Below are 10,858 nucleotides of genomic sequence, written 5' to 3'. Positions count from 1 at the left end.
ATATATATATATATATATATATATATATATATATATATATATATATATATATTATTATTATTATTATTATTATTATCTATATTTCAAATTTTTTTATTTTTATCCATTAAATTCTCAAAATTAAATGTGTCTCTTTGAAATCTAATTTTTTTTAAGTTATAATTTCGTTGTAAAATTAAATTAATGGTAAGGGCGATATTTTTTTTATGGAAAATATTAATTTTATTTTAGTGAACTTGAACGGATTTCATATAAAAATTTACAACTAAATAGATTAAATTTAATTAATACAATATTGACTTTTTAAGTATAAATTGATGTTTTTTTTTTTAATTTATAAAAAACATAAAATTGAGCGATAAATAAATAGATGTCTTAATTGTTGACTTGGCTTGAATTTTTAAGTTTATTTTCTTATTGATAATTTCAACACAACATCCCATTAATTAAATTTCTTAAAATATGTCAACTTGAAAAAATAATTAAGAAAATAAATCCTCGACTAAAATAATAAAATACAAAAAAAAAAAAAAGTCAAAAAATTTTATAGTCATTTTTTTAAAAATAACAAATACCAAAACATTTGTTTAGATAATATAAAAACCAAAATTAACCAAAAGAAAAAAAAAAAAGAAAAGAAAAAGGCTCCAAAAAACCTTTTAAAATTACCAAACTCAAAATAAATAGAATAAATTAGAAAGTTAAATATATAATTTAAAATGTTAAAAATTTTGGGTTTTTGGGTTGGGGGAGGAAAAGGGAAAAATGGAGGGAGAGTGGGCCCAGTTGGCCCAACAGTGCTTTTGTCTTTCTACGTTGTGTTGTTGATATCAAATACCAATTCTGTCCTTTTCTTTGGTCCTCACTGCCTTACTTTCTTTTTTCTTTTAAATAAAAAATTATTATTTTCATCACTTGGATTCTCTCTCCATATGTTGCTATCTTTTAAATTTTATAAAACAAATTTGAAACGGAAATGTGATAATATTTTACAAATTTTAAAAAAATGAAATGAAAATTTTGTTAAATACAATTAAAATTGACTAATTCAATCGTATATTATTTATTAAAAAAATTAAGATACTTGAATCTTCATATTTGTCAATGCATCTTACTTAAAATTTTATAATTTTTAAAAACATTAAAGACTCATATTAGTCCATAACCAATCATCAACAAAATTGTGCCATAAAAAGCATTGATGACGGAAAAATAAATTTCATGAATAAAACTTCATTCATATCTTAATTTCAAAATCAACTTAGACAATTTTTAAAGGTTGTTTAAGTTGTGTTAGCTAAATTGTAGTCTAGCAAAAATGGACGTAAAATAATATTTTATTATCATCACGACCATTTACATTTATGTATACAATAAAGTAAAGAAAGATTCATTCAACATAATTTTTTTAGATGGTTTCAAGCGAACAAATGTAAATTCATAATATGAAGGACGGGCTTTAGGAAAAAAAAAATTCATAAATAAAATGATAAAAACTTGAGGGTATTCGATTGAAAGGAGGAAGACGACAACATATATTGTTCTTATGTTCACTAATGTCATGTATTTTTTTTTTCATGGGTAAATTTAAATTTGGAATGATTTTTTTAATAGTAATTAAAAAATTCTTTTTTTAATAAATACATTTATACTATAAAAAAAATTTAGTAAATAAAAAAGCACAAATTTTTAAAAAATATTCCATTGAAATTAATCACCAAATCTTTTGATTATGTAGTTGGAAAAGAAAACATATATTATTATTAATATAATCATTTTTAATAAGTAAAAAAAAAAAAAAAAGGTTATTTAGAAGGGACGGTATTATAAACGGATCCCTAATTATTGTTATTTGGACGAAGGGCATTTTGCCAAAAGGTCGCATCTTTGATCTTGTTGGGGATTTCTCAAATCTCGTTTTCCTGCATCAGTCCACTCTGGTTCAGCTGCAATCCACTGGTATCTCTCTATTAGGGATTCCTTCGTTGCTTTCAGTCGCTCGTGACCTCTCTCGATTTCACCTCTCTCAGCTTCGTTCTTAAGGTTTTTCCTTTTTTCTTTCTAGTTATGATTTTGTTGTTTGTGGCTGCTCTTCGCGTTCTTTTGGCTAGAGATAGATTTTTTATTTTGGGCCTTGCGATTATCCTACTGCTGGCTGCTCTATGTTCTTCGATTTCTGTTTTCCACTACGTAATGCAATTCGGCAGTCTAATTCTTGGTTCGTATGTTCAATCAAAATGTTGAAGTTTCGAATTCGTAATCCGCACAGAAAACTTCTTGTGAAGGGGAAACACCAAAAGGGCAGGAAGTTTCTTGTGAAGGGTTCAATAAGTTGTTGAGTGTGTATGTTCTTTTTCCCCAGTTAGGCTTCTTGCACACTATACGATCAATCGACCTAGAAATAAAAAAAAATCGGGGCAATGTAAATCTTCTTCGTCTGATTCCAATTTTGTGGTATGTGCCGGAAGGGAAACCTAAATCCGTTTTCATTTGGTGGAAGTAGAAAAAGTAAAAGGGTTAAGTATTTGGACGATTTGAAATAGGTTACATTTTTAGTAATTAGGTTGCACGTTGCTTGATGAAAAATCTGCTACAGAAGGCGATGAACTCACGAACACACACATGCACACTTATTCTCTCTCTGTATTCTTTTATGAAACTTCATTTTAAGATTGTGTGGAGTGATTAATGGGTGAAGATTTATGTGAACATTACTTGTTATATTTTGTGATTTTACTTAATGGGGAAGAATCAAATGCCCCATCATGGTTAATTTAGGCTGATCTTTTTGTTTTTGCTTGTATTATCTGATAAATCCAGTGTCAGTGATTCAGAACTCCATTTATCCCAGATCTAGGCATCGGTAACAACCCCATTCTAGTAGACAAGTTGATATGAAATCCAGAGCTGTGGGTTGTTTCAAGCTCTGCTATTTACTTTCTTCTAGGCAAGCATTTGCTTCCATTTTGGTAAACCAAAAATTAAAGGTTGCCTCTTGTTCAACTGTAAGTGCCAAGCAAGTTGAAGAGAAGGTGGGAGAAGGGCCGTTGGCACATGCCAATGACTCTACCGAAGTTTTCCGGAGATGGGGTTGTGCTGATGATGATATTGCAAAAATCTTTGCACGTCGACCTTCTCTGCGCAGGAGTGACTTAAACCTACTACAAGATAAACTCGAACTGCTACAAGGTGTAGGCATCACATCTCCCGACCTTGTGAAGATCATTAATTGCCATCCTCGGATCCTCAAATGTCGGATCAACAACAACTTCCATGAGCGGATCGAGTTCTTCTTGAAAATGTTTGAATCTAAGGAAGTTCTTATCAAAGCCATTGTAAAAAACCCTTTACTTTTGACTTATGATTTCCATAATAAAATCAAGCCTGCAATTTCCCAGTATGAAGAATTGGGTCTCAGTAGAAAGGATTTGATTCTCATGCTTTTATCTCGCCCCACACTGATCCCAAGATCTTCATTTGATGATGAGAAGATGGGATACATACAAAAAACAGGGCTCACACATGGTGACAAGATGTACAAATACATTGTTACAATCATTGGTATCTCACGACTTGAAACCATCCGTCAAAAAGTAGCCCATTTGGAAAAGTTTGGTTTCACAGAAGATGAGACATTCACTCTTCTTGGACGATCTCCCCTTATCTTAACTCTATCAGTCGATAAAGTGCAAAGGAACATGACTTTCATTTTGTGCACGTTGAAGCTGCCTGCTAAGAGTATTCTTAACTACCCATTTCTATTATACTTAAACCTTGAAGCAGTCTTGAAGCCACGGGTACTTCTCTTAAGGAAGATGGAGGAAATGGGTCTCGATGTTCAGATCAAAGGCGGTTTGATGCTCAGGGCTCTTAGGATGACAGAGAAGAGGTTCTTGAAGAGTTATGTTTACAGTCAACCAAAAGATGTTGTTGATGAGTTGATGCAGTTCTATGAAAGTGCAAAAGGCATTAAGCGTCTGGCAGAAACCTCAAGGAAGAGCCATCGCAGGGGCTTTCCTTTCTGAACCTTAGATATATCTGGTGTGGAGGTTAGACCAATTCTATGTCGCAATATGTTCTGAATTGTAATTGGTTCAATCATTCACAAACTGATGATTTTTGTCATGTACGGCTCGTGGGTTCTTGCGTTGTTTTATCATTTGTCAGTATGAATAAACTTCAAAACCCACTTGCGCAATGCCTGTAGATTTACCTGTTCTTATGTAATAGGTCATCCAGCGTCCTGCTCACTGTTCTAATGTGTTGTTTGGAGGATGAGCCAAGAACATGTAACGCGTTGTCTTCTTCTTGGCACTAATGAACACTATTCTCGTAAGCTCAGGAAGGGTACAGAGATTAATCTGTGGGATTTTGAATGCTGTAGGAAGAGTAGGAAGCTTGTTTAGGATTTTATTTGCATCTTTTTTAAAATTTTGTACAGCAATGGAACAATGAACAACTGTTTGGTTCCAACTTCGAACATCAGCACTTCAGTAAAAGTGAAAATGTCACTGAAAATAGCAGCTCAAAGTGTAAAGATGTAACAGTATCTTTTTAGTGGATGGTTCGATTGTTACAACTTCTAGCCGATGGTTTGAAATTGATGATAAAAAAACTTCTTTCACTCAGTAGCGCTAATTTCTCCCTTTTTCAGAATGGCTCCAAAATATCTCATCTCTATTAGCTCGACTTGTGAGGCGTGTCTCCCGCTTCCCTGCCAGATTAAAGAAAAGCTTAAAGTCGAGGAACTAGAGTGAAATTCTTCACTGTAAAATAGAATGATGACGAGAAGTCGTTTACAAGCAAGAACCTTTGAATGGAAGAAGTGTTGCGATGAATTTTTGATAAAAATAGATAATTTTAACGAAAAAATTATTCAATAATTAATTTGTATATTAATCACATTTAAATTTGTAAAAAAATTTATATTATTGAAATTAGCTACTTTAGGCATTTTTAATGAAAATTGCAAATATGTAAAATTTTAATTTTTTCCTTCTCGCAAAATACATTTACCATTGTTAGAAAAAGAAAATAAAATAAAATGCGAAGGGAATGTGGAACCCGAACAAAGAGAAGTTCAAAATATTGAAGCAGCAGAGATTACCAGTCTCCGTCGTTTCTCTGCTCATAAATTTCATCCATGGAAGCCGGAACCGGAAGTAGCAGGAAAAGCCTTGACTCGGACCTGAAGGAAAGGACGAAGGGTATGCAAATTGAAGGATACCCAATTAAGGGTTTGTCCATTGGAGGCCATGAAACTTGCATCATTTTCCCAACCCTCAATTTGGCCTTTGATATTGGTCGCTGCCCCCAAAAGGCTATAAGCCAGAACTTCCTCCTCATCTCCCATGGTCACATGGATCACATTGTAAGTCCAATTCCCTCTCACCGCTTCATTTTTCAACTTTCTCATTGTCGTCTGAGCTTGTTCCCATGGCGTGAGACCTCACGGTCACTACGTTTAGTAGATGCAATAACTTGTGCAGAAATATCGAAGTGAAATTACATGTGGATTAGGGCTTGAAGTCTAGTCATTACCTGTGGTTCTGCTGCAGCTATCTTCAATTCAAGTATCTATTTAAGATTTGAATCTAATTTTACCTTCCCGACGTTGTTGGGAAGATCTTATAAAATTCAAATCAAACATCGATCGCATTTCGAATGTAAGCTTTTTCGCGTATTGTTCATCTGCAGTTTACCTGTAGCTTTTATGCTTAATAGGGGGGACTTCCCTTATACGTTGCTACGCGTGGATTATACAAAATGGCGCCGCCTACAATCATTGTACCGAAATCTATAAAGAATGATGTAGAAAATCTCTTAGAGGTGCACAGAAGATTGGATCAATCTGAGCTGAGATGTAATTTGATTGGCTTGGAAGTGGGTAGTGCCCCTTATTGAATCTTCTTATTTTATGGTCACTTTTTGCCCAATTTTCGTGATGCAATGTAATACATGTTCCATTCATATATATTGTTTGCAGGAGAAGAGTTTTCATTGAAAAGAGACCTCAAAGTGAGGGCTTTTAAGACATACCATGTCATTGACAGCCAGGTAACCTATCTAATGCACATATACTTTGATGATTTGGTTCTTTTTTTATGTCCAAAATTTACAGCCAATTCCTATTCGATAACTTTGGCAGGGTTATTTACTGTACTCTGTAAAACAGAAGCTTAAGAAAGAGTACTTTGGACTACCTGGCAACGAGATCAAGAAACTCCGGTTATCTGGTGTGGAGGTCTGTCCTTGACTGTCAAATTCATAGATTTCTTGGAACACATTCATTTTGAAAATTTCATTTTTATACACTCCGTCTATGCAAAAGCCTATATTGGCCTCCCTGGCAGAACAATTTATCTAGAAATTTGTGAGATTTATCACTGGTGGGTGACCCGATGAGTTTGAATCCACGATCATTTGGTTGAATTCAGGACTTTTCCACTATGTCTAAGCCTTAAATTTCTACTTGTTTATAGTTTAACAAAGTTCGATGTTTTCCTCTGATTATGATTTTTCTTTCACGCGTTTCCCCATTCATTAAAATTCTCCTGGAATGCATAACTATCTTGGTTGTTTTTATTTGTGCCAGGTTACTTACACAATTACCGATCCTGAAGTGGCTTTTACAGGTGATACCACATCCGACTTCATAGTTGATGAAAATAATATTGACGTGTTGAGGGCAAAGATTCTAGTTATGGAGGTCTGGTACTTGAAGCCTGCACATTATATGACAATCTTATTTTCCTCTAACTTTTGTTTGAGTATTTTTATTTTAATTGATTTTGAATCATTAAAAACATGTTGTCGAGTGATTTTAAAGATAGATTTTGAATATGATAAAAGTGATTTTAACCATTTCAAATTAAACATGTTCATTGTAGATTGGGCTTGGGGTAGGTTGAGATTGGGAAGAAAAATGGTGTAGGTTATTATTTTGTGAGGGTGGGTTCTATTGGGGTTTAACCTTTCATGCTGCACAACCATTCTTCTTTGCAGAGCACATTCCTTGAAAATAGAGTTACAGTGGAGCATGCAAGAGAGTACGGACACACTCACCTGTTTGAGGTTTTCGTTCACTCAGCATTGTAACACCTTCTATTGCTGTATTCATTCAGCAACTTATATCTTATATTTTTACATCCTAATGTGCTTTTTTATGTTGATGATCCATCCATCCCAGATAATAAACCATGCCGAGAAGTTTAAGAACAAAGCGATTCTTATGATTCACTTTTCAGCTCGCTACACTACAGAGGTACTTGGATGCCAATTTATTGATCTCTAGTTCATCATGCTTTTAGTTAGTTTACTGGTGCAATCCTTATATGAGGTGACATCATCTTCTTTCCCACTTACATTTTTTAGAGAGGATTTCAGAGAATAACAAGTCTCAAGTTGCTCTTCTGGTTTGTTTTGGTACGTTTGGAAGGGTCTAAGCTAAATACATTTTCTGCTTTTTGGTTAATCAGGAAATTCAGCAAGCCGTAGCTGCTTTACCTCCACCTTTAGCAGGCCGAGTTTCTGCGCTAACGGAAGGTTTTTGAGAGAGGTATTTAGAAGAGTTCCGGAAATCATTTTGCCCATTTTTATGGTTGTTGCAACAATCATTCAGTTCATGTATACTTCTTTTTTAGTTGTTTTATTGTGAATTTTCATGATTTGTTTCCATAAATGATTTATTTTTACTGTCAAAATGATGTTGATGCTTTCCAATTGGGCCATCTGTATTTTTGTTAGGGAAAATTCAAAATCAATCTCTTGTTACATTTGAGGATATTAATTGAATTAGCTCCTGCAGTTTTGCGACTGTCAGTGAAGCTTATATGCGTTACTTGAATATTTTAAGTAGATACCATGTTATTCAACTTCATTATTTTAACAAGTAGAGGGCACAATCTGAATTCAAAACCAAAATGTTGAAAAATGGATGGCTTTGCTCAAAAAAATAACGAAAAAAAAGGACGTCAATTCATGAGTTATGCTATAATTCACACACTATCTGCAAAATTATAACTTCAATTAACCCATATTAGGAACACAGAATACAACAATTTATCAAAACTGTGAATAGTTTCCTTGCAAATACCATTAAAGTACACCTCAATATTAAATCACAAGCCGTCCGTATCACCCAGGAGACCGATTAACAGAAACCAGGAAAAAGAAAAAAAAGAAAAAACTTAGCATTGGTAAACCGAAAGTGTTTTCACACGTTTTGTTTTTTCTTTTTGTACTCTCTAAGAAAAAGCAGTTTTACAAAAACGTCCTCCAAATAGCCTTCAAAGTTGCTGTATAGTTGCGGTCAAATAAACCATGAACACATCTTACACCTCAGTTCTCAAATTGTCTGCTACATTAGCGACAACACAGCAGAGTTTCGATTCCAAGGCTAGAGAACTAACCAATTCCTCCATGGATTTCAGCTCCTCGTGAAAATCTGGATGCAATACCAATGAAGAAAAGTTCTCGTCCAGCACTAGTCCAAGATATCTGACGACATCATCAAGCTTGGGAACCCAATCACAAGCCTTCAAACCCAACACAGTAGCTGCTTTTGGACAATGAACTGCTTGAGGAAATCTCTCATATCTCTTCAACCATTTTCCCAGATATCGAATCAAACGAATCATCTCTTCATGATTCAACTTATTGAGGGCAGAAGAAAGAATGACTTCATCAAGATTAGGTGATGCCAACAGATAATGCAAACACAGTTCCTGGGTTGAGAACCCATCATATGCTACCATGAGCTGAATTGCAGCCTCCTTTGCCAGATTGGACTTCTTGTCTTTGAGACTTTTATCACTCGCCTTCTCAATAGCTAGCAATGCCTGATCCTCCCATTCCTTCCTCACATTAGGCATACTGGCATAAGCCTCTTTGGAAGGGCAAAGAAAGTACTTCAAAATGCAATGCAAATCAGCAGGACCAAAATCTGATGCTTGCTTGATACAAAGACAAAGTAAGTCTGACCTCTTCTTCGCCACAAGTTTCAAAATCAAATTTGAATAAGATGCGTGTTTAACAAGTCTATTGACAACAAAAGTCTCCACCAATTCCCATTCCTCTAAAGCAATACATGTATCCAAAACCAAGTTTCCAATGTCTTCACTCATCACGAACCCAAGTTTCTCAATCAGAATCTTAGTGTAACGATTGTCGGATGAACTAACACCAACAACAATTCCGACCGTTTCCCTCACTTTTTCAAGAAACACATTTAAAATCTTTATAAACTCAGGCTTTGAAAAGTTTCGGTTTTTCAGCTTCAGCTTGAGATTTTCGTGGAATTTTTTCCCCAAATCAATCACCTTGGAATCGGTTTCAGATATTTTCCACCCAATAATGGGATTGACAAGAGAAACAGGATCTGGTTCATCTACTTTGGATTTCAAACTGGTTAGAATATCGTCTGGATTCAGGAGAATGGGGTAGTCAGACCGGGAGGCAAGCGGTTCAGAGGAGGCGGAGGATTGCTTAATGACTTCAAGTAATGTCATGACTAAATTTCAAAACAAAACAAGTTGTAATCTACCTGCAGCAAAAAAATAAGTTAAGTTATGAAGTCTAAATTCTCTGTAATATCTAAACACAATGTTTCATCCTAATTCCTAAATTCTTTGATAATTGATAGAGTCCATTCAATTCTTAACAATAACAGACTCTGCGTAACTTATACTCTGTTTGGTTGTAATATATAAAATTTGAACTTCAGTCAGTGCTAATCTTCTTCCTTTTCTTCTCGTTAAGGTTGAACTTCAAATTACAGTAGACCTACTTTTAAATTCGCCCCATTTTGAAATTGGTTGAAGCGAAGAGACAAAAAAGAGCAAAAAGAACAAAAAAAAAAAAGAAAAAGATCGGGACAGACCTTAACGTCAAGTGACTGAGAGATGAAGGGGGTGCGGTAGAAAAGGGATTTTGGCGAGGCGACGTACGGCGGTGCCGGTGCCAACGAGGGAGATAAGAGAGAAGAAAGAACAAAGTAAATAAGTGGGGGGAAGAAGAGCCGTAGGGTTTAGGGTTTTTTCTTTTAATGTGTGCAAGAAAGGAAAGCCCCAAAATCAGATCAGAGACAATGTAACTCAATCGAAAACAAAGAAGAATTTGAAAGTTAACAAACCTCGAACTGCTGCTCACGGCGGAGAGAAACGACGGAATCGGAAATGTAAGCCGTAACCCTAATTAAGCAGAAGGAAGAGATAAATTTGGCGCCTCCGTTGAAGGAGCTTCACTTGTTAACAGATGGGCTGGGCCTTAAGCCCATAATAAAAAAGCCCAAAAAAAAAAAAAAAAACCCCGACTATCGCACTCCATCTTCTCCCTTTATGTGGATTCGAAGTCAAAATTCTCTAGCGGTTCTCCATTCTCTCCTGGCTGGATCTCTCCATTGAGTTGCAGACTGGTAAATTTCTGCACGTCCTTCAGATTTTATAGTTTTTACTCGATGCAGCTGAATTTTCATAGATCATGAGGGCTTTTTTTTTTTTTTTTTTTTTTTTTTTTTTTTTTTTNTTTAAGTTTTTTTGAACGTTTTCGGAAATATACGTATCTTTTCTGCCAGTTTTTCCCCCTTGGATTGGGGTGAATCGTGATACAATACGAAGGTATGTTGAAATATTAAATATGCAGATACGACAATTTGGATGTTAATGAATTTGGAAGTTACATGGAAATATACACGCACCGTAACGCTCGTTTGCTCACTGATGATTATGAATTTATAGAATTCTTTATAATTAATTTCATTGGAATTTTAAGTGGCACGGGTTTTTGATGGTTGGGAAGAAATGAGCTGTTGAATTCTGGACATGGCTCGTGCTTGTAAGAAGGGGGGGGGGGGGGGGGA

The 10,858-nt window shown here is 34.9% G+C and overlaps 4 protein-coding genes across 9 annotated transcripts in view; 3 read left to right on the top strand and 1 right to left on the bottom strand.

Annotated features, from left to right (window-relative positions):
* The first annotated feature begins 1,834 nt into the window (after positions 1-1,834).
* Positions 1,835-4,585, top strand: LOC111804362. Of its 2 annotated transcripts, none has more exons than XM_023689129.1 (2): positions 1,835-2,043; positions 2,852-4,585. In XM_023689129.1, exon 2 carries the CDS (start codon positions 2,895-2,897, stop codon positions 4,023-4,025), a length of 1,131 nt encoding a protein of 376 aa, XP_023544897.1. In that variant the 5' UTR covers positions 1,835-2,043; positions 2,852-2,894; the 3' UTR covers positions 4,026-4,585. The 2 variants fall into 2 exon arrangements, with proteins under 2 accessions (XP_023544897.1, XP_023544896.1); XM_023689128.1 differs by having other exon boundaries at positions 1,836-2,043; positions 2,821-4,585.
* A 473-nt stretch (positions 4,586-5,058) lies between these two features.
* LOC111803195 (tRNase Z TRZ1) lies at positions 5,059-7,848 on the top strand. Of its 2 annotated transcripts, XM_023687488.1 has the most exons (8): positions 5,059-5,371; positions 5,725-5,887; positions 5,987-6,057; positions 6,149-6,244; positions 6,596-6,709; positions 7,006-7,074; positions 7,190-7,264; positions 7,479-7,848. In XM_023687488.1, exons 1-8 carry the CDS (start codon positions 5,144-5,146, stop codon positions 7,551-7,553), a joined length of 891 nt encoding a protein of 296 aa, XP_023543256.1. In that variant the 5' UTR covers positions 5,059-5,143; the 3' UTR covers positions 7,554-7,848. The 2 variants fall into 2 exon arrangements, with proteins under 2 accessions (XP_023543256.1, XP_023543257.1); XM_023687489.1 differs by lacking the exon at positions 7,479-7,848 and having other exon boundaries at positions 7,006-7,094.
* A 161-nt stretch (positions 7,849-8,009) lies between these two features.
* Positions 8,010-10,258, bottom strand: LOC111803920. Of its 4 annotated transcripts, none has more exons than XM_023688536.1 (2): positions 9,881-10,258; positions 8,010-9,544 (listed from the first exon to the last, which is right to left on the bottom strand). In XM_023688536.1, the coding sequence occupies exon 2, from the start codon at positions 9,507-9,509 to the stop codon at positions 8,334-8,336; it is 1,176 nt and encodes a 391-aa protein (XP_023544304.1). In that variant the 5' UTR covers positions 9,510-9,544; positions 9,881-10,258; the 3' UTR covers positions 8,010-8,333. The 4 variants fall into 4 exon arrangements, with proteins under 4 accessions (XP_023544304.1, XP_023544305.1, XP_023544306.1 ...); XM_023688537.1 differs by having other exon boundaries at positions 8,010-9,540; XM_023688538.1 differs by having other exon boundaries at positions 8,010-9,540; positions 10,133-10,258.
* A 51-nt stretch (positions 10,259-10,309) lies between these two features.
* LOC111803922 (mitochondrial pyruvate carrier 1) overlaps positions 10,310-10,858 on the top strand; it is a 2,398-nt gene continuing 1,849 nt past the window's right edge. Inside the window, exon 1 of the mRNA XM_023688539.1 lies at positions 10,310-10,414. The gene's annotated coding sequence lies outside the window, so the exon portion shown is untranslated. The remainder of the gene's footprint in view (positions 10,415-10,858) is intronic.

The sequence above is a fragment of the Cucurbita pepo genome, chromosome LG10 (genome assembly GCF_002806865.2).
Source record: "Cucurbita pepo subsp. pepo cultivar mu-cu-16 chromosome LG10, ASM280686v2, whole genome shotgun sequence".
Classification (NCBI taxonomy): Eukaryota; Viridiplantae; Streptophyta; class Magnoliopsida; order Cucurbitales; family Cucurbitaceae; genus Cucurbita; species Cucurbita pepo.
Note: the sequence above shows the minus strand (reverse complement) of the source record. Positions and strands in the feature narration are given on the sequence as shown.

Bases quoted from the DNA above. Each gene is read 5' to 3' on its own strand.
- LOC111804362 (XM_023689129.1), top strand. From the start codon at position 2,895: ATGAAATCCAGAGCTGTGGGTTGTTTCAAGCTCTGCTATTTACTTTCT.
- LOC111803195 (XM_023687488.1), top strand. From the start codon at position 5,144: ATGGAAGCCGGAACCGGAAGTAGCAGGAAAAGCCTTGACTCGGACCTG. The intron at 5,888-5,986 runs GTAGTGCCCCTT...TATTGTTTGCAG, and splicing joins TTTGATTGGCTTGGAAGTGG to GAGAAGAGTTTTCATTGAAA. The intron at 6,245-6,595 runs GTCTGTCCTTGA...TATTTGTGCCAG, and splicing joins TCCGGTTATCTGGTGTGGAG to GTTACTTACACAATTACCGA.
- LOC111803920 (XM_023688536.1), bottom strand. From the start codon at position 9,509: ATGACATTACTTGAAGTCATTAAGCAATCCTCCGCCTCCTCTGAACCG.